Source organism: Biomphalaria glabrata, chromosome 8 (genome assembly GCF_947242115.1).
Source record: "Biomphalaria glabrata chromosome 8, xgBioGlab47.1, whole genome shotgun sequence".
Taxonomy (NCBI): domain Eukaryota; kingdom Metazoa; phylum Mollusca; class Gastropoda; family Planorbidae; genus Biomphalaria; species Biomphalaria glabrata.
In genome coordinates, this window is record NC_074718.1 from 31,877,886 (window position 1) to 31,901,243 (window position 23,358).

The 23,358-nt window shown below is 37.4% G+C and overlaps 1 protein-coding gene across 2 annotated transcripts; it reads right to left on the reverse strand.

Annotated features, from left to right (window-relative positions):
* Positions 1-6,498: 6,498 nt before the first annotated feature.
* On the reverse strand, positions 6,499-22,525 carry LOC129927797 (mucin-12-like). 2 transcript variants are annotated; one of them, XM_056039107.1, is made up of 4 exons: positions 22,310-22,451; positions 17,097-17,188; positions 16,873-16,943; positions 6,499-13,820 (listed from the first exon to the last, which is right to left on the reverse strand). In XM_056039107.1, exons 3-4 carry the CDS (start codon positions 16,937-16,939, stop codon positions 9,160-9,162), a joined length of 4,728 nt encoding a protein of 1,575 aa, XP_055895082.1. In that variant the 5' UTR covers positions 16,940-16,943; positions 17,097-17,188; positions 22,310-22,451; the 3' UTR covers positions 6,499-9,159. The 2 variants fall into 2 exon arrangements, with proteins under 2 accessions (XP_055895082.1, XP_055895081.1); XM_056039106.1 differs by lacking the exon at positions 17,097-17,188 and having other exon boundaries at positions 22,310-22,525.
* Positions 22,526-23,358: the final 833 nt, after the last annotated feature.

Sequence of the window (23,358 nt, forward strand, 5' to 3'; positions counted from 1 at the left end):
AAGATTATTATTATTATTATTATTATTATGCTATTTTAGACGTATTCCATAACTGCCTACACCGTAAGGCTGTGTTCCAATATTTCCTTTTTATTAAATTTCAGTTTTACTTAGATTATGAAATAGCGGTATTATTATTATTATGTTAGAAATGAACGAGTAGTCATTCTCTGGCGCTGCCAGGGTCGAGTTTCGCTAAAGAGAAACAAAATTCATTGTAGTCCCTTTAACAGTTTCCACTGAGGAATTTTCTGGTGATGTGGCAGGTCTGCAGCAGTACCGCCCTCTGACAGGCAACGAAGATGTTCCTAGGAATGTTAAGGGCCTTGAGGGTGTCTGTGAGGTCAGTTGTTATTATCCCCTCGGTTGATATAACAATGGGGTATATTGTTATTTTGGACAATTTCCATAGACGCTTAATCTCCAAGCCTAGGTTCCCATATTTTCTTTGTTTTTCTATCTCAGTTTTTCTTAAATTATGAGACAGTGGTACGGCGATATCGATAATGGTAGCGGTTTTTTCTTTTTTATCGATGAGCAGCAGATCAGGGCGATTGAAATCTACCGTTTTGTCGGTCAGAATAGGCCTATCCCAGTACAGCAGATGTTCAGTAGACTCGAGAACCTCTTGCGGAGAGTATTTATAATAAGGGGGAGTGTCCTTACCGATCAATTTGTACGTCAAAGCCAGGTGTTGGTGTATTAACTTTGCAACTTGGTTATGGCGACCTAGGTAGGCTGATTCTGATAGGGCTGGACATCCTGCCATAATGTGTTCAATCGACTCGCCCACATTTCCACATTTTCGGCATTTGTCGACAACATTGAGTTTCAGGATATGCTTCTCGTAATTTTTTGTCCTGATTACTCTGTCCTGTATTGCTGTAACAAAGCCTTCTGTTTCAGGGTAGAGATTACCTGCTTTGAGCCATGTTAAGGAAGCAGCCTTGTCGATGTTGTCCCCATGTAATGAAGCCGGAAATTTTCCGTGGAGTGTTTTTTCTTCCCATTGGCGAATCTCATGCCCTACGTCGTCCAAACCGATATTGACATCAGCATTGTGTAGGTTCAGAGGGGTTGCATCGGAGTCGTATTTCCGTAGGAAGGAAACTAATTTGTTGCTGGAGGCGAGCAGTTTTGATCGTATTTTTAAAACTTGCATCTTACACAATTTGAAGATGTTCTGCAATCCACGACCCCCATCCTTCCTGGGCAGGTATAACCTTATGGTGGAGGACTTGGGGTGTAGACATCGAAACTTGGTTAGTAATTTTCTAGTGAGTCTGTCAATGTCATGTAGGTCGGTGTCAGTCCATTTGATCACACCGAACGTGTAAAGGAGCACAGGAACGGCCCAGCTGTTAATTGCAGTGATGAGATTACTGCCAGACAGTTTGGTGTTGAGGATTTTATTAACTCTTTGCCTATATTTGCCAAGAAAGTCCTCTTTTAATTTCTTATGGTTTATCTTGGCATTCTGGTTTATTCCAAGATATTTATAAATAGAGGCGGAGTTCAATTCCTCGATGCCTTCAAATTCAATGTTGGTGTTCGTTGCCTTGCCCTTTTTAATGCTTATGATGCCACACTTATCCAGGCCAAAAGACATACAGATATCGTCACTAAAGCATTTTACCGTTTTGATTAAGGTGTGTAATTTTTGCTCGGTTTCTGCATATAGCTTTAGATCATCCATGTATAATAAGTGGGACACACATTTTGTACATTTAGTGTCAACCCTAAAACCGTTTGTAGAGTCTTGGAGTAATGTAGATAGAGGATTAATCGCTAGGCAGAACCAGAGTGGAGATAGTGAGTCACCCTGGTATATACCTCTTCTTATGTGCACAGAACCTAGTTTATCACGATTTAGGTGCAGGTTATCTTCCAATTATCCATACAGACTTTCAATAGTTGTTTTATTCTTGGGTTGATTCTATGGATGTCCAGGGTTTTTAAAAGCCAATCATGCGGAACTGAATCGAAAGCTTTTTTGTAGTCGATGTAACACATGTGTAAATTTCTCTTTCTTCTATTAGCTTGATGCAATATAATACCATCTATAGTTAGCTGTACTTTACAGCCCATCGACTCTTCAATGCAACCTTGTTGTTCATCTGCTAGTAGCTTATGGGCAGAACAAAATTTATACATTTTACTTTTTAAAAGTGAAGTTATTATTATTATTATTATTATTATTATTATGTTTGAAACGAACGAGTATTCATTATCTTGCGCTGCCAGGGTCGAGTTTCGCTAAAGAGAAACAAAATTCATCGTAGACCCTTTAACAGTTTCCACTGAGAAATTTAATATAATTGCTATTATTATTATTATTATTATTATTATTATTACTATAAACTATAAACAAAAATAAACGAGTTCGGTAAATTATTGGCAGCTTGTACAGCGTAATGTGGCTCAGTGGAATTATATCGAAATATGTTTAAAACTTTATTTGGGGAAATAACAAAACTATGCATAGATGTTATGATCATACATGAGATAATTTCTTGCATTTCCTAGTAAAGCTTCTTCTCTTTATGCCCCAAACCACCATCAACGCACAGACATTATACATTTGATGATATTTTTTTTTTCATATGTTAAAAGGTACCAGTTGCACCTAAACTATGCAACCTGTAAACAATAAGATCTATATCGTTTCAAGTTTTTTAGATTTAAACATGAAAAAGCTGGCCATACATAACTAATAACGGGTTTATTCCCCTTTTTTTTGTGGGGGGTGGGGTGGGGGGTGGGGCGCTAAATATGAAATAGTAACCTTCAATAAACAACAAGATAATATACAAATAACAAATAAATAAGAACACACAATTAACTAACTTATCGTGAGCTTTATAGAGCGATTTATTTTCATTATCGCTTATTTACAATAATTAAAGTGTCATTTTATACTCATAACAAGCAAAATAAAAATAGAAGAAATTACTGGCATTCACTTCAATACTATCTTTTTTTCTATTTAAACAAAATTACTTCATTGCAAATAATTAATGAATTTAATTGGTTTATTTGTTTATTGATTCATGTTTTGTCAGGGACGGATGTAAGTGTGGGAAGGCCCCGAGGCAGGAAAGCTTTAATAAAGATCCACTTTTAAATAAAATACTTATATCTAAAGGTATGCTAAAATTTAACCCATCTTTCTATTTTTTAAAAATACTTTTTGAGTTTGTGGAGGGTAAGGCTCTTCTTAGACGCACTGCGTAAATCCTCATTTACATATTCCGAGCATGCTAGAAGCGGAAATGTCTTTATCACGACAGTGTTGCCGGCAGACGTAAGATTTAAAGTATTGGCGGAATAAAAAACGTGTCTTCCTGGTCGAAATTCCTATATCTTTTGTGGAGGTCCCTTTCTTGTAGAGGCCTCGGGGCTGTAGCGTGGCCTGTCCTCCCTTAAATCCGGCACTGTGTTTTGTCAAGAACAACACATAATTTTGTAATGTGTCAACTTGATACGAGAATGGGGGTGGAAGAAATAATGTGCGCATAAATTGTACCAGACAGACAGACAGAGTTGATAAAAGCTTTGTAATAAAAATATGCCTTTAAACCAGTGATGCCCAACCTTACTCATCCTGCGGGCCATTTTAATTTCCAACTCTCGTGTTGCGGGCCACATCAACAAAATGATACAGAAATGAAAAGTAACCTTCGACTATTAAAAAGAAGAAACCTGCGGATCTAGTAGTACCCGTAACAATCTTTTATTCTCGACTCAAATCAAAACAGCCACACTTTTTTTTTATGGAGCAAACTGCATGGCTTTTTATAATGTTCCGCAAACAAGTAAGGATCCGTTCACTTTTCCTTGTAGATTCTACATTCAGAGTTCCATCTATTAAACGAAATAATGTTAAAGGCAATAGTCAATCCATTAGAGAACAAATTAGAGCCCTAACGTAGATAAAGATACATTTTTCAACTACTTCATTTTATACGACGTTTTGGCGGGCCGGATAGAACCATGTTGCGGGCCGGATCTGGCCCGCGGGCCGTATATTGGGCATCACTGCTTTAAACCATTGAACAAGACACTAGGAATGCATTGATTGCACGTCTTTAAGCAAACTACTACATCTTTTCAAATCCTGTTGCTTCCCTCTGCCACCACTTTGTGGTTACTGGTACTTCTTGAGCTCAATTGTATTTCTGCCTTCCATTAAACAAAATACTAGAGCGTTTAGAGATAGTGTTCTCTAAGACGTTATGTGTTTTCCATTATTCAGTAGGCTAATTGATACTCTGAACGCGTATTTCAAATCAATAGTGAAAAATCAACAACAAAAACAAAATATTAATTTAAAAACAAGACCCTCCTACTGCTATCAATATTATAATTCCATATCTTTTATATCTTTTATGTACCTTTTATGTGTACCTTTTATGTACCTATTATGTGTACCTTTTATGTACCTATTATGTGTACCTTTTATGTACCTATTATGTGTACCTTTTATGTACCTTTTATGTACCTATTATGTGTACCTTTTATGTACCTATTATGTGTACCTTGTATGTACCTTTTATGTACCTATTATGTGTACCTTTTATGTACCTATTATGTGTACCTTATATGTACCTATTATGTGTACCTTGTATGTACCTATTATGTACAAGATGGAAGAATAAATAAACGAAACATTTCAGCCGCTCTGCACATTTTTATTGTCGGTTTGGGGCTGCGTATTTAAAAAAAATCTCTTATTGTATTAAATTTGTATAATTATATGAACAGAAATTTATAATAGAATCAGCAAGAACTACAGTACAATATAGATCTATAGCAAATATGCCTTTAGCAAACAAATACATTTTCAAGTGTAGCGGAATGTCAAAAAACAAAGCAAGAAAAACAAAACAAATAATTGTGCAATATTACCAGACAGACAGACAGACAGACAGAGTGAGTTGATATAAGTTTTGTAAAAAAAAAAAAAAAACAACTTAGATTCGGATGTATGCGAATTGGAATAAAGTCATGAGCTTCCCATTCCACTTCCATGTACAATGGTAAAGGATAGATCTAGGTGGTTGAGACGGTGACTCATATGAACATATGACAGTAACATAACAGTCCGATGTTAGGGCACCCTGTACACATCACGCCAGCAAAACCAAACACTAGTTCAAAAATCATGCTATTAATGGAACTAGAAAGTAATGTTTTTTTTTTTTGTTTTTTTTTTCACTTTCCAAAAGATAGATTGCAAAAAAAAAAAAAAAAGAATTTTATGGTATCACAACAACAAATGTAAAAACTTTGTTCAAAAATTGTTCATAGTTCTTGCTTTCATTTGCTTGTCCTTTTTCCCGCCCTAGACACGTGAAACCTACATGGGCTTACATCTCACACGAAATGCATGATCTTCGGAGTTTTGAAGGTCAATGTCTTTATTTACTAGTAAAGTCCAACATTTCTGGGACACATACACACTCAGAAGTTTTTATGGATGGTGTGTAGTCAGTACTCAGTAATTCTCAAACTGTGGAGGAGGCTTGTGTATACGGGCTCTGTTATCTTGTAATCGCAGATATAGGAGCATTAGCGAATGGTCAAAACAAGATCAGTTTTTTATGTTCATTACAAGGTCGAACCAAAATTATTCCTAGTTAATGATGTTGTTGGATCGTTTACCAGCTGACAGATCAGCCTGAAGTCCTATTGATCTGATGTTTTTATGTCCAACACCCAAAGATGGGCTAATCAACAATGTTCCTGGACATCACGTTGCGGAACTCCACAATTGGACAGAGCGGTACGATTTCCTGATGTTAACTTATCGTCAACCCAAAACTGAGGCCAAGTAGCATTACAGTGAGCTCATAAGGAGTTCTCTTGTAGCTTTGTCATCATAGGAATCCTAAGGCCTCTTTTCTTTGCCTCTTTTTGGGGCTTTATCTGCCTCTTTTTGGGCCTTCCTGCATCTTTTGAAGGTTTTTTTAAAACTATTATTTTATTTTTATATATAAGTTCTCACTTTTCGCAAATATTAAATAATATGGAATTAAAATGAAAATTTGAAATATAATTACCCTATACTTAATTACAGTGAGCTTATAAGAGGTTTAGAGGACTATATATAATCATTTTTTTAAAATATATAATCAGTTGTTTTTGTTAGGAAACCTCAGAATTTGCGCTATTCCATTTTAGCTTTGTCATCATAGGAATCATTGGGCCTCTTTTATTTGCCTCCTTTGTGGGCTTTTTTACTTATTTATTTTTTTAATTTAATTTTTACGTTTAGATGTAAACAGTTTTTTTTTTCTTATTTTTTTTTTTTTTTTTAAAGGAAACCTCAGAATTTGCGCTATTCAGTTTTAGCTTTATCATCATAGGAATCCTTGGGCCTTATGCTTCTTTTCTTTGCCTCTTTTGTGGGCTTTTTTTTTTAAATATGTTTTTATTTGTAAGTTATCATAATTCACAAGTATTAAGTCATAAACAATTGAAAAGTGATTAACCTAAAAATGTGCTAAAATTGCCATCACCGAGTGTCAATAAGAGTAAATGTTTCCGATATTATATGTGATAGTTACATTTCTCTAACTTGGTCTATATAATTTTGAATATTGAATAGTTTTAATGGAGTTTACTAAAGTTTGTTTAACATTTGAGCAGGTGTAATAAAACGAAAGTTGCTATATAGACACCTTCCCTTTGTCATTGTCCACTTATATCAAGCTCATCTTCACTGTCACATGACCTGACCAATTTATTTGGTACATTCTTTCCTTAAACAATGCATTTTAAAAGTTAATCTAAGTTATCAGAACATTTTTATTTAAACAACAATAGAAACTTGAGAACAAATACTTTCACATTTGCTAGTCTATACAAACGTCACAAGTTCGACAACTATTGAATTCAAAACACACAACGGTCTAATTTGGTTTAATAACGAAGCTCAAGTTTTCCGATCTAGAAATGACGAAATGCTTCTCCTGAAACTCGCAATGATTGATAAATCACGAACGTGCGACAATATAATGTAGGCGAGTCAATGGAGCATATTATGGCAGGATGTTGAAACTGTCGAAATCCGCTAATCTTGGTCGCCCATAACTAGACAGGGAAAGTAATCTACCAGCAACTGCAGGGTCGGAGTGAAGTAAGTGGAGCCCTCTTGGGCAAGATTTTTGTGAAAACCACTACTTTTTTGTTTTCGAAAGTTTCAATACAAAATGACGTAGATCTCGAGCTGTATTTCTATAAGAGCAAGACAGTGTTTCCAACTGTAAGATTAGAGTAGTAGTGCGAAAAATGCGAAAATAAAAGTTTTGATGCATCAACATTTAGATTCTCTATTTTTATTCTGGTTACCCCTCTCTTGTGGAGTCCCCGGGACAGTCACCTCGCCTTCCCTCCCTTAAATTCGGCCCTGAGAGTCTGGCCTAGACATTGAAAAATGATGCCTCAGCTTGAGCCGTGTTACGAAGTCGAGCTCAACATCTCTTTACAGGCTTCAGAATGTCCTCAAACCCATTAATTACCCACTTGCGTACGACTATAAAAGCATTTAAGACCAAAAATACTTTCTATTGATAGAAATGATAAATCTGCTATAAATTTTGACATTTGCCACTATCCAAAACCGAAACCGAAAAAAATTAATTAAAACCTTCGCTTCGAGATAAAGCAAATACGAATGTTTGGAAGTTGATTAAATTACAATACGTCCAATCGTGTTGTCAGCCAAAGGGGTGCTGACGACAGATCTTGCGGGCATCTTGAGGACTTGTCATCTCTAAGAAGATTCGCTACGTCTCAGAGGGAGGTACTCCTGCAGACAACTTCTTGGCGCTCTCAGTTAAGGAGTCGATGAAAACATTCTTCTTTTGTGACTTTCAATCCAGACTTTGCCAGAGAAGAACAATTCGCTTTCATTGTCAATCCTTATCGCAATAAAAAGGTAACGCCTGATTGCGTTAGGCAGCCAGTCTCCCCATATACAAGACAGTCAAATATCTCTGTTACTTAATGGTGTTAATAGTGTAGGTTTTTTTTTCCTTTAGGTATAATCCATGAAGACAAAGTTTACTTTAATAACATGTGTACTGGTCAATGCTACCTAATCTTAGTACAGCCTCATAAGAATGCACGACGTTTTTTTCACTATTAATAATTCTAATAACTGTTAACATTAAAAGAAAAGGGACACAGGTGAGTCTCTGGCGCCTAAACTAGAAGGCTTCGGAAGGAGGGCCTCTTAAACCTTGGCGGGCTACCAAACTAAGACATGGAAAACCTTGACTCCAAACCTCCACTGCCTTGCAGCTAAACCCAAACATAGAAAGGTTTCGGAAGTCAACCCTCAGGAAAAAAAAATCAAGAGGTAGTGACTCTTAGAAATCTTGGATGCCCCTGATCCCAAACTACATGTCCATTTACCATTTCTTGTTCCTACCCAAGTGCCATTAGAGAATGGAATGGATTGCCTGAACAGCCAGGGAAACCAACGACCTAGCAGAGTGTAAGTCACTGATTAACATGCATGACTAGATTGAAACAAGAAATGCTAAGGAAGTAATTATCTTCTTTTTTTGAAGTAACGTCTGTAATATATAAGTAAGATAGTCACTGCTCAGTCTTTCGTCTCTGTTTATAGTTCTTTTGCTACATGAGATGAATCCTACACGTTTTGACTGAACGAGGTCGATGAATTCGTTTTAAAAACTATAATCAAACTTATAGAATATATATATATATATATATAAGGTTTTACAATATGCTGTAAAGTTAAAAATTGAGAAGTTATCAAGTCATATCCAGAGACTGTTCTTGTCTAACATCTTGACACTCTCACTTTTGAGAGACAAACGTTTATAACATAACAATATTTTGTAATAACATATACACACCGCTCATACGACGTAATCATCTTCTTGTTAGAAGTAACGTCTGTATTATATAAGATAAGATACGACGTTAAAAGATCAATTGATTTAAAAATTGCACAATGCTGAAGGTATTGAATTTAAAAAGTTCTAATAAGAAGTAATAACAAAATTAATTCAAACTGTTAGGAAGAAAATGCATTCATGTTTGCGCAAGAGAGAAGTTGAACAGTCGCAATACCAGCCAAGCAAACAATCAGCACAAAAAAGGTCAATGCTTTAATGAATACGACTAGAAATGAACACTTTCAAAGGATGACGACTCCACGGGATCTTGCTCTGAGAGAAAGGCAGCATTGTAAACACAGTTCTTATAGACGTGCTTGTCCTGGACCTCATTCAACAGTTTGTCTTTGGAGCCACCTTTGGTCTGCGGGAAGCTAGTTATGTGTGAATGTCCAGAAGCTTGCAAGGAAGACTTATTGACCTCTTCAGTTTGATAAGACGGTGTTGAGTTCACATATTGCGGCCTATCAGAATCTTCAAGCGGAGAACCGGGTTCAATTTTTTCGGGAACAGCGTAATGGTGGTAATGTTCAGGGTCGGATCTCACCAGTTGTTTCTTGTAACCAAGCACGCCGATGACTAGACCGTATTTTTCTGATTTTTTAGAGTCTTTAATTTTTTTCTTTGGCTTTTGGAAGGGATTTCTCGATCGCCTTATAGCTTTAGTTTCTTCATTCGACTTGTCAGTGTCGAGGGAATAGTGTCTGGCGATGCCTTCTCCGCAGCTAGCCGAAGTAGTAAAAGAAGTGAACTCACCGTTTCCGATGGAAGAATATTCAGCGTCATACGGGGAACAGTAAGAATCTTCCACCGAATGCTCTTCCTGCATTTCAACTGTGGTATATTTTTCGTTGGGGTCGACCCCGGCGGTCTTTTTAGTTGTCAGAGGCGAAGCGGTCGAGTAACTGATGTTTCTCCGTGTCTTCTTCAGATATATTTCTTTGATGAAGACGGCCACCCCAGCCAATACTAGGGTGACACATATGCAGATGGCCAAGACGATGACAGCGATGTCTCCCACGTTGACGCTCTTCTCTGGAGCGACAACAACTTCCCGAAAGTCCGTGATGTTGAACGAGACTTTGTTTTGAGTCGGGCCGAGGGTGAAGGAAGTGTTGCCGCTTTCACTCAGAGACTTCAGCAAAGTTGACTTCACCACGTTACGAAAGGCGATGACAATCTGCTGGGGATTACATTGAGGGTTACCGATGCTGATGTCTTTGATATTGATGTTCACCAGCTCGTTGAAATGTTTATACAGCTTAATCACCAGCTCCTCTTTGTAAGGAGATGTCTGGACCAGCTCGCAATCACTTTTAAAGAACAGGGAAACTGTGATATTTTTCCGTAAGGGCGCTGGTGTAATAACTATGTGGGTAGGCGCCACTGTACTGCTACTGCTGACCAGACCAGAGCTTGAAGAGATTATTGTACGGCTAGGGGATATTAAGACAGAACTCATAAGCAAGTCATGCATCAATGTATCTTGCATCAAGAGAGTTGAAACTTGCATTGAAACTGAAGGTCTTAGACTTAGCCAAACGTTGTGCGACATGGTAGCTCTTTCTGATGAGTCCAAGATCAACGTTGGCACAATATTCAACGCTGTCGTTAATCCGAGGCGATAAGTAGCTTCTATCGGTTTCAGTGGTGCAGACTTGGAGTCTGGTACATCCGTTATGATAAACTCCGAGGTAGATAAATAAGAAGAGATATAGCTACTCTTAGAGCTGGACAATCGTGTTTCTAGAGTAGACATTTCTTTAGAACTAGTAGAAAGTTGAGCTAAACTTAATCCTTCGCTAAGGGCAGCTGTTTCAGGAGCTGAAAATTGTTCTGTGTAACGAGTCTGCGAAGGATAAATTGAATCATTTAGTGAATTTGGAAAAATAAGTATTGGAGGCCTCTGTGATATACCCAAGTCGTTTAGATATGTAGACATAGTAGACTGAGTTGTGTGACTAACTAAGGGGGACAGAACTGGCGTTTGTTCAAAATGAACGGAACTGCTGGGAATCGAAACTATTGCTATTGGAGTATAAAGGTCTGAAGCAGATTTGCGAGAACTCACTGAATGTTCAATGGATTCAGCCTTTAAAGAAACTAAACTTGTTTGTTTAAATGTTTCATTATTAAACTGAAGAGAAGTGGACGATGTGTCTAATGTTTCTGTAGTTAAGTTTGACTTCCACCCTAACTCAGCTAGACTTGGAAATATTGTAGCGTATTCTCTGTTAGTAATGTTCCTCGTTGTATTTGCCAACGAATGAAAATCTATTGATTCAATCGTGTGCTCTGTAGGTACACTTTGATATGACATTGAAGTAGCTAATACTGGAAAGGAAGATGAATGCATCATAAAATGATCATTTGTAGCAAGTGTTCTTGAATCAGCCACAAATAATGATGGAGTTGTGAGTACTACTCTGTCTGTATCAACACCAGTCATTATCACTGATCCACCAACATTCAATGACGGTGTTGATACCCTATCAACAGAGCCTGTCGGCAATATTAAGGATCTTAATATATTTGAAGTTAAAACTCTGTGCGCGTTGCCATGCGTCATAGTATCTACTGTTACAGTTTCTAACAGATCTACTCTTGAAGAATACTCATTCTTATGGTCAGAGGCAACAAAATGTTCTGTGGCAGCTATTGGCCCATTTAAACTTGAACTTGTTATTTCTGCTGTAACCGTGTGCGGGGGCTTAGATGTCTTCAGTAGCATTCCAATAATGTCAGGGTAAAAAGTTGATGCGATCGTTTCTTGACCTAAATCTGAGATTGTTAATGAGCCTATAGCGGGAGGAGATGTAGCCCTATGTTCTATAGAAAGTGTGTACGAAGCAACGCCTGTATTAGCTGGAGATTCAATGGTATATGAAGACATGTGTGGTATTAAGCTTGTATTTGTCAAAGGTCCAACTACTCCGGAAGACACTGTTGTTTGTAAGATAACAACCTCACTAGATGTCATTCCTGAAGAGCTTCCCCGAGAGAGCAACGTGGTTGTTTCGTTTCCCATGCCCATGAAACCCGATAAGGTCCTTCCCGAAGTCTCAGTATTAAGTGTTGATGCAGTATGCTCTACTGATGCCCTTTCTAATGGAAAATGTGTGTTTTCCTGGATTGCAGTTGCAGCTGTGTTAGCCAAAGACTCATCTACGCTTCGTGGTACAGTGGTCTGATCTAAGATGTATGCATCGGAAGCTCCTAATGTGGCAGTTTCTGTAACAACGGGTTCTGGGGTGTGCTCCAATGATGCAGCCGCGGCTTGGGTTGTTGTTCTCAGTTCTGTAATCTGTCTACTCTGCGGAATGGTTGTTCTCTCGACGACTACTAGCTCCATGTGGGAAGAATTTGCAGGTTGTGGAACTACTGTGTGTGCAGACAGAGTTGTAGATTGCTCTAATCCTTCAAATCTCAAAGACGACGTTGTATGTCCTTGATCGGTTCTGTCAGTGGGCATCGAAAAGGAAGTTATCGACACTGTAATCTCTTCATTCTGGTTCAAGGTGGTCTTCCATGGATCTACCACACTACCAGATGAAGTCCTTTGTTCAGGAGTATTGGTAACCTCAACTGGACCCAGTGTGATGTTCGCTAGAGTTGATGTTGTGTTTGTTGGCGATAGAGCTGGTTCCGCTGGAAGTAGTGAAAAGTTCTCTGAAAATAACGTTGCGTCCGCAGGAATTAATGTTGTGTCTACTGTAGCTAGCATTATGCCCGTTAAAGGTAGTGTTGTGTCCATAGGTACTAGTGTTGTGTTTGTTGGAACTAGTGTTGTGACTGCTGGAGCTAGCGTTGTTTCCAGTGGTGCTAACGTTGTGTCTCCTGGAGCTAGCGTTGTTTCCAGTGGTGCTAACGTTGTGTCTCCTGGAGCTAGCGTTGTTTCCAGTGGTGCTAACGTTGTGTCTCCTGGAGCTAGCGTTATGTTCGTTTGAGCTTTTATGTCTGCTGGAACTAGCGTTGTGCCCTCCGTCGCTAGCGTTGTGTCTGCTGAAGTGATTGCTGTGTCCGCTGTGTCTAATGTTGTGTCGAGTGAAGGTGTTGTTGTGCCCACTGAGTCTACACCAGTAACTAGATGTTTTAAGTTAACTTCATCAGAGGTGACATTGGTGCTCACTGTTACTTCGTCGTTTAACGCCGATGTATATTCTAATCCAACCGCATGCTCAGTTGTAGGACTTTGAGAAACAGTTGAGTTCATCAAAGTATTTCTATCTGATGCAGTGGTGGCTAGTACTGGACTTATAGCTCCTGAAGACACATTTGAGTTTTTATTTGACATCTCAGTTGGGTCACTGATAACTAATGTATTACTTTCTGAACTAGCACGAACTGTTGTATGTACTAAAAGAGCATCATTTGTTGTGTGTTCTGGAGTAAACGTTGTATGTTCTTGAGTAACAACATTTGTTGTATGTTCTGGATTGAGATTAATTGTTGTATCTTCTGGAAGAACCCCAAATGTTGTAAGTTCTGGTATTGTGTTAAATGTTGTAGCTCCCGGAAGAACGCTTATTGTTGTATGTTCTGGAAGAATACCCGATGTTGTTAGTTCTGAAATTGCGCTTAATGTATGTTCTGTAAGATCACCTAATGTTGTAGGCCAGTGATTGGGAGGAACACCACTTGTATTTTCCCGAAGAACATCAAGTGTTGTATGTTCTTGAAGTGCACGAACACTTGTATGTTCTGGCTGATCACCAACTGATGTCGAAACGGAGTTCCCAGAATTGGTCTCACTTGTTGTCAGACTTGTGTGCTGACTGGCCAGCGTGGACGAGACATGTGAACTCATCGTCAAGCCATCAGATGTAGAGTCGAACTGTTGACACCTGACTGTACAAGTCAAGGTGATGATGACCCAGTATATAGTAACTGAAGAAGAAAAAAGTAAAAATAAGCGTAGTTGTATCAATTAGTTTGGATCAGTCACAATGAAAAATTATTTTTTATGTTTTTTTGTTTTTTTTTGCTTTACCAGTTTGTTTGTTTTAGCACAGTTTCATGCTTTTAGTTTTTTTTCAATACCCTTTTATCAATTGATTTTTATAAAATTAGCATTTTTGCTCAAATAAAAAGAAGTCACAACCTCTTCCGGAAAAACATGTGGTAGCTTGTCGTACCGAACGAGGTCACTGTGACAGAAGGGAGAGAACTGTAATAAGTATGCGCTACAATGTTATGAATAAAAAGAATGTTAACGCCCTTGCATGTACTCTAAAAATATTTATGGACAATCAAAATTATATATATATATATATATATATATATATATATATATATATATATATATATATATATATATATATATAGAGAGAGAGAGAGAGAGAAACATTAATGTATCAGTAATTGAAGCATAGATTACAATTTTATGGTTGTGTCAGATAAAAAGATTTCAGGGTATTCGATCTTTTAGAATTGTTACACAATTTTAATTTTAACAAATTAAAACAAAAGATAAATCATATATATAAATAAGTTAACAGATTAAAAATTTAACATGCCTAGATCTAGGTGATACAACATGTACAATAATTAGAAAATACTCATATCGACGAAATAATTAGAAAAAAATAAAATCAAACGAAGCATCAGAATTTATGAAAAGATTTCTTCAAATCAAACTGGAATATTAAATTAAAATTCAGCGTAGCCAAAGTTAGACCAAAATTGGAATATGCGTCCTCTGTTTGGGACACCTGAACTCAAGTGGATAAATGACAACTATATATACACTAGAAATCCACAAAATAAAGCTCTAAGATTTTACTAGAGCATACTGTTCATGCGAATCACTAAAGTTGGAGACACTTCAAGACAGAAAGCAAAAAAGGTACAGCAATAATACATAGAGAGCTGAAGCATACATTACAAATACATAAACACAAGCTGTTGGTGTGGTTTGTTTTACAAGATTATTACTTCCTAGCCCAGATCTCCTGCAGGGTGGAAGGTGAGGCAACATGGAGGTTTCGAACTTAGGACCATCATGATGGCCTTCTAGGATGGTTCACAGTAAAAAAATAATGTTTTATTCCAGCCACTAAGCAAGCACTGACTTGCCAGATATCTGCGTATTCATGGGCGAAAGGAATTTTATCACGGTCTGTAGTTAATTGTGAAAGTACCACGGTCTACTAGCGGAATGCCCTCGTTTTTGTTCTACAATATAAGATAACAATGTTTTAAATCCGTTATCAATAATTACAACAACAGCTAAATACCTCTCCCCCATTATTAATATAATTATTAGTATAAATACACGATATTATTGTTCTTGGCACGGTCTGCAAGCTTCTAGTCTACAAAGGTAGATAACCAATTTTTATGCAGTTTATTCATTAATGCTACAAATAGTGTCCCCTTTTTTTTTTCGGTTATAAATATACGATACGTTTTTGAAGAATGTAGGAACAAAGATTAATTACTAGAGGAACCGCCATTAAAAAAAATAATACGCTTTCAAAAGTGTTTATGACTATTACTTTTACATCATTTCACCAAAGTTATGGCATGATGCTATACCACAATAGGAGGAAAGCTGAAATTGAAAAATGTAAGGAACAAGATAACCTAAAATAACAATACACCCAGTTGTTATAACAACCGAGGGGATAATGACAACTGACCTCGCTGACGTATTCAAATCACTAAGCAGTTTGTTGCCTGTCAAATGGCAGTGCTGCTGCAGACCTGCCACATCCTGTCAAAGGGCAGTGCTGCTGCAGACCTGCCACATCCTGTCAAAGGGCAGTGCTGCTGCAGACCTGCCACATCCTGTCAAAGGGCAGTGCTGCTGCAGACCTGCCACATCCTGTCAAATGGCAGTGCTGCTGCAGACTTGCCACATCCTGTCAAAGGGCAGTACTGCTGCAGACCTGCCACATCCTCAGAAAATTTCTCAATGGTCACAGTAAAGGGGACTACAACGAATTTTGTTTTCCTTTAGCGAAGTTCGACCCCTGGCTGTTCCTGAATATTTTTTGATAATTTACTTATATATTTTCAATAAGATTTATGCTATTTAGTTTATTTAATCAAATCACTTGGCATTTACTTATATTATTTGATTTATCTATTTTATAAAGGGTATACTTGTTCTCTTAAAACGAAACATATATAGATTTTTATATTTATTTGGTACATGAGTGATAGACCTTGCCCTTGTAGTTGTGGATTGCTGTCAGACGTCGACACATTACTCTGGAGATGTCTGGGTTTCTTGTACGGGTGTATTCGATGTACTTAACTAACAAGTAATAGGACCTACACATGGAACAAGTAGAAAAGACTAAGTGCAAACCGTTATATAAACTCAGATAATGTTTAATACTGAAAAGGCCCCCAGTCGAGTCTCTGTCTGTAATACGAAGTTATCCCCCTGAAGTCCTATATTGACATACATAATTTCTAACCCAACTAAGTCGTGACGTCACTAAATGTCTCGTTCAAAGTCTGTCAACTATGCTGCGACTCTATATCAACTAATAATACTAAGTGTCTCACACATGGTCGTGCGCTATGCGCGCTGGACTGTCGTTCGGTCGTCTCGATGCTCCCGTGATCACACCCTGCCTGCTGCCACCCCGCGTCGTCCTGCGGGAGGTTTAGACTAGGAAGTAAATTATGTTCAGTCTCTTAAGAAACATCCAAAATATATAAAACACTTTACAAACAAAACAATTTTAAAAATTCAAGATTCCGAAATAAATGACATCATCGAATTCTTGTCAAGGCTACAAATGCATAGGTCTAAGGTCTACATCGTAGTCCTTCTCACGCAGCTGTAATGGGCCTCTGACAATCTTTTCGCTGTTCACTCTACAACTATCGTCCACAGAAAGTACACCACGAGTCACGTGATCCCCTGCTTGATAAGAAGACACTTGGATGGTTAGAAATTAAAAGAAACGAAGCGAATACTTACACATTTCTATTCTCCTGAATACAATTATTTTGTGGCTCTTGTTCTGGCCTTCACAAACAGCAACCATCTTACTGCAACACAAAAGAAAAGGAATTACAAAATGTGTATTTATTAATGCTTCAGGATTCTGTACATCGGATACACCCACCAAAAGTTTGTCATTTAAGGATTTGTCTCCATTTTATCAAAACATTGAATAGATAAAAAAAAAAAGAAGTAAATACCGTGAAAATGAAGGTGAAACTCAGGCACAACAAATTCAATTCTTATCTTCCTATTTGTTGGGAACATTTATGCTTCAGTCGTCGTGCTCTATCTTCGAAAAAAGTGAGTGTATTAATATTGCTGTACTTTAAAAAAAAACACATCACAAGCCATGTTACTGGCCAAGGGAAAAATTCAATCTTGGTCTTTATCCCATTTCCTTATCCCTTTTTATCTCGCCTTCCAACACACACACACACACACACACACACTCATGCATGCATGCATGGTCACCCACACTGACTCTCACAGTCCAAACTTTATCACTATCATCTCCAAGTGTTGAAAACAAACGACTCTATCTTTTTTTTTTTCACACCTCCTGTCGCTTGGTCAACTTGCCAGGTCAGAGGTCACAGGAAGTCAAAGGAAATATAAAGTAATTCAATACAGATCTTCTTGATTTCGAAAGAGACATGAACCTTTCATCCTTTCTTGACATAAAAAATAAAATAAACGAATACAAAATTCTAAAGAAGATATCCTAGTGAACTCTTCACTATTTCTTGAAGTTTAACATCACATTTAATGTGGATGGAATATTGAAAACATACTTTTAAAAAAAGTTTATCAGAGAGAAGAACCGCAAAAAAAACAAACTGCCGCAAATATGAATATTGCAAGAATTAACTCCCATTGCTCTACATAAAACAAAATTAAATCACTAGTTTAATAAATGATTTTCTTATTTTTTTTGATTGACTCACGTATTGTCATCGAATATGAATAATTTGTGCAGAATTTAAATTTGATTTAAGAATAGGAAGTGTGGGGAAAACAAACAGGTTAAAGAATCCTCCCAGATAGACAGAGTCTGACAGACGGCGTGAGTTAATAACTTTGTAATAATAATATAAATGTTCTTAACTCCCATTACATTCACACCAACTCTTTCTTTGATAGTCATAAAGAGACACTTTTTAAAATCTGATTTCAGCTATCCCATGCAAGGGAAAGTCTAGGAAATACAGACACTTATCACTCAAACTGAAATGCTCGCCCGTGTTGTTTCACGTGTAAGGACTACAGAGGACATTCTTCTGATCTGCCAAATCAACTCTTTAGATTTTCTGCACGTGAAGCTGTGTAGTACTAGAGATAGAGATTGGGACTAATAGCTGATAGACTCTATGGCCATATAACAAGGTTCTCAGGTCTCGCAAAAACCTTCCTTCAGGGAACAGTACCAGGAAAAAAAGAGGTAGACAGAGAAAGTGATGGAAAGATTGTCTTTAAAAGAAATTCTATGCTGGGCAAAAGACAGAGAGGAACGGAGAAAGATGGTCATCAGATCTTGTGTGATGCCCCAAAGGGCAAAGACTAAGGGATAGATGAAGGTGGTGAAGGTGAAGACAAAGGTGATCATCGCCAAGGATACACTGAACATGAGCAGGCACTGGTGAGAGTGGGAGGGGGAAAGTAAAGGAGAAAGAGGTAGAGAGAGAGAGAGAAGGGAGTGAGAGATTTCGAGAGAGTGGGAGAAATTGCATGATGTGTGGTTCGACACCCAGTTCTGTTTGCTGAGCGCCTAAACGCACCACGGAAACCTTCTCCCAGATACCCCCCCCCCTCCTACCACTGGTCCACATAAGAGATTTGACCATAGCGCATTTAGCATCTTGTAAGCGTGAGAGAAAGAGAGTTAAAGAGAAAGAGTTATAATGTTTTGTTGTTTTGTTTTAAATGTTTCAGATGTTCCTTCAGAGTTGAAGATGATTACTTCCTAGACCATACCTCACGCAGGACGACGGGGGATGGAAGCGGGCAGGGTTTGAATCCGGGACCATCGATAAGTCCGAACGACCAGGCAGAAATGCAATGAGAGAGATAGAGTGGGAAAACTAGAACGAGACACAGAGAGAGAGAGAGAGAGTGAAAGATAGAGAGAGAGTCATTGCTAAGAAAAAAACAACACATTTTAACCTCAAAACATCAAAGCTACTAATCTACACATTTTGTATACGATCCAATCAAATGGCAGCTTTTAAATCATCTCATTATGGAGAAGTCTGGCTGCACCTGTTCATTACAGGTCTAACTGGTCTAACTGGTCTAACACAACATCTAGAGTCAGGAACTCCATCACAAGTGACAAGATCCAGAGAAACAATAAATTAAAATATAATGTGTCTGTCTGTATAGTGGAATCAGGACAGACTCCCGTTCATTTCATTTCAGAGAAGTTTATCGTTTTCTTGTGTAGCTTAAAATATATATATATATAAAAGACATGCATATGTATGATATGTATTATATGTAAATAGAATTGTACACCAAGAGTGATGATAGCGTCCATTTTGTTTTTCTATTTTAAAACAAGGAAACTAAACTCTGCATGGTACAAGTCTTTTAATGATCATGCCATTTTGACAGTGGTGTGCCCTCCTTTGTTAGCTCCCCTAACAACCAAACTGTCTAGGGGACACAATCTACGCATCTCTCTTGTCTGTCCTGTTTACTTAACCAGGCTTTTTTTTTTTGTTTCACGATGGAAGAGCTTGAATCTGAAAGTTTCCCGTAGTTAGAAAAATATTAGTTGGCATCGCGGAGGTCTTCTGGATTAGCTGACTGACTGCATCACAAATATTGACAGCGCACACACTCACACATAAAGACAACACACAAATGCGCAAACACACACACACACTATCTCTCTCTCTCTCTCTGGAACACACACACAAAGGCAGCCACTCAGACATATGAGTAACATTTCTATTGTACACGACCTTATCAATAACTTCAATTCTCCACCACCATTGTCAATATTGCGCATGCTTGTGCAGTCTACAGAGAAATAATATATTAAAGAGGGGAAGAGGAAAAAAAAAAGTGGGGGGGGGGCGAAACATATTCAAGAAAAAAAAGTATATTTATTTAAATAGATAGATAGATACATATAAAATAACCTTCTGTACGACTCTAATTGGCCGCTGTGACAAAAAAAAAAAAAAAAAAGCCACAGAGAAATTGTCTCAGAACAGAAACTCCCTATGTACTGACTCTAGTAGACATGATTTCCACCTTGATGATGAGGAAGTAGTTTTCCGAATCTTAAGGGAGGAAATAAAAAATTGTCATATGAAGGGAGACAATAAAAGAAACAATATAAATGTTTAAAAGCCTATGTTCGCATAGGTGTGTACACATATAGATGTGCATGCACGTTTGATATACGTCAATATAAAGAACTGGGGTAAAGTAGCAAAAGCACAAGGGAAACAACTATAAGCAATGGAGACAGGGGAAAAAATGTGACTAAGATGTTTAAAATGTTTAAATATCATTTAATTTTCTACTTTCACTTTTTGATTGTTTCTATTTAATTACCTATTGTTGACATTCTCACTATATATATTCCAAGTACCTTATATTTAAAAGATATTAATTATATGCTATTAGAAATAAAAAAAACGTGAGGTACAAAGCAATTTAAAACGTTAAAATATAATGACAACCTCAATCTAATTATTATTGTCATATTTCACACTACTGTATTTTAAAATGTAACTATTTTATTTGTACGCTTACTAATAAAATATGTATCTATTTGTTTAAAAAAAAAGCCCAATAAAGAGGCCAATAGCCCAAAAAAGAGGCAATGCCCAAAAAAGAGGCAAAGAAAAGAGGCAAAAGCCCAAGGATTCCTAGGAGGTAAACAGCTCGACAACTGAAGTCAAAAGCTAAAAAAAAAAAAAAAAAAAAAAAAAAAAGAAATTTTTTTTTTTTTAGGAAATGTCCTTTTTCTTACGAATTTGAATAAGAGATTTACCCTTTACAAAACTATTAGATGAATTAGATATTCATTATAAGACTTCAGTTAGGCCAGGTTCACATCGAGCTTCACATTCACTTTCACCTTTCCTTTGGTCTGATGCACCGCTGGGGCACCACACAAGATCTGTCAACCTTCTTTCTCCATTTTTCTCTGTCATTTGTATTTGATAGAATTTCATTCTGATGTTCTTTCTGAAAATATTGAAACCTGCCTTTTTACCTGCCTGGGTGGACCACTTCGGGGGCCGATTTTGAGTTTGTGTTTCCACACAAACTGTCTTTGTAACCTTGTTAAGGAAATTGCGCATGTTATATTTGAGATCCATGTCGTATCATCCTAACTGTATCAATTTTAGAAGTAATGGATTTTAGGTTGGAATGGAAGACCATAGCTATTGATTGATGTCAGAGGTGTATAATGCGAGATTAAATACATTGGTTATTTGTAGTTATGAAAGTATAAAAAAGAGTTATGCCCCTTTGTTTAGTTTAAATATTCCCATGTCTTGATTGTGACCAGATGTACGTGGGGGCGAGGTGGCTGAGTGGGTTGATGTTTGACTTCCGAACCTCGAGTCCAGGATTCGAATTTCGGTGAAAATTGGGGTTTTGAATTTCGGGACTTTTGGGACGTCTATGAGTCTACCCAGCTCTACTGGGTGCCTGCCTTTAGTTGGGGAAAGCAAAGTTGGTTGGTCCTTATGTTGGCCACACGAAACCCTGTTTGTTAAAAGTTGAAATTAACATCATCTGTTCTATAACAGATTGCAAGGTCTGAAAGGGGAGTGGTATGCAGGTGATGTGTGTTTGATGCATGACGGGAGGATATTATTGAGAAGGTGGATCTAGTCGAGAGAAGAATTGCATAATTGTGTTATATGGTCACTGTGATATTTGATAATAAAGTTTTTCTTATTCCTCTAGAGGAGAAGTGCAACGTGTTGAGATTATTCATTGATTATTTAATAGTAATAAAATTGGCAAATGTTCAATCTGCAGAGGTCTAATTAATAGAAATTATAAGTACCCCTATAAGAAGCTGAAATTAGACACTCAAGCTTTGATAGGTCTAAGTAGAAGGGAGGTGTGGAAAGAGGTTATTGAAGTGACAGTGTTAACACTAGGAGGGAATGAAAGCTCGGCACTTGAACGACACAGAGAGATAGCAGAGCTAAAGATGGAGGTCGAGGAAGAAACGAGTATTTCAATTTGAAAACTCTTTTCGTGTAGCAGTGTAGCAGTGTAGCAGTGTAGCCTGATTCTTGACAATTTAAAGTCTATTGATGGTTTTTAAAATCATTAATAAGATAATTAATGTTTATTGATACACACAATTAGAGCAAATAAAAGACTGGGAAATCATTTTGTCTCAAATACGAAAATGTTTTTTAAACTATACCTTATGATGAATCCAATAAATGCAACAGGAGGGGGCAGACCCTGTGTACATGTTAGTCCGCTAAACAACACAACACTTAACCTCAAACACAGCTTAGTTTTAGTCTTTGAAAAGTAATATAAATAATATTGAGATGCTGGACTGTCGGAGATTGTCAGGACTATGGTCATTAGTAGAGAAAGTCAAAAAGATAAGTCGCCTCACTGGGCGGCATCTCCAGCCCCTTTTAAGCACCCTCCCCCTCTCTTCAAACACACCAAGGGTCATGTCTTGTTGTCTCTCCTTGTCAGTGAAATGTGACACCGCCAGGGCTTGATATGCTCGGAGCTCGGACAGATGCCTGTAGGACAATACAACATACACAAATATAGTCCAGTGCAGTGCAAAGACAAAAAGAAAGGGGTGTGGGGGGGGGGAGGGACACTTTATTTTTATTTTAACTCTCTCTGACGTCTCCTCCTTACCAAAGTGAAAGATGGAAGCTTGGTACGAGACAAGGAGGGTGACTTAACAGAAATAAAAAAGAAAAACGATTAAAGAAAACAATTGTATGATCATTGAAGTTGAACATTGAAGTTGAACATTGAAGTTGAACTTGAAGTTGAACATTGAAGTTGAACATGTCATTTCAAACTGTGCTAATTATTGCTAAAAGTGGAGAGGTTAATCAAATTAATTTGTTTTTCTTTATATATATATATATATATATATATATATATATATATATATATATATATATATATATATAGAGAGAGAGAGAGAGAGAGAGAGAGAGAGAGAGAGAGAGAAAGAACGAAAGAAAAAAGAAAAGGAACGTAGTAAAGAGAATGTGTTTAAGAGAGAGATAGGACTAAAGAGGAGGAGGAAAAGAGGGTTTGATATATATATATATATATAGTGATTGAGTGAGAGAGAGCGAGAGAGAAAGAGGGTCGAAGAGAGAAAGAGATAGCTAACGAAGTTATTAATAACGCGAATGACGTGGGTGTGATGCATGGGCGTAGCCAGGATTTTTTTTCGGAGGGGGGTGGGTGGGGGGAATTATATAT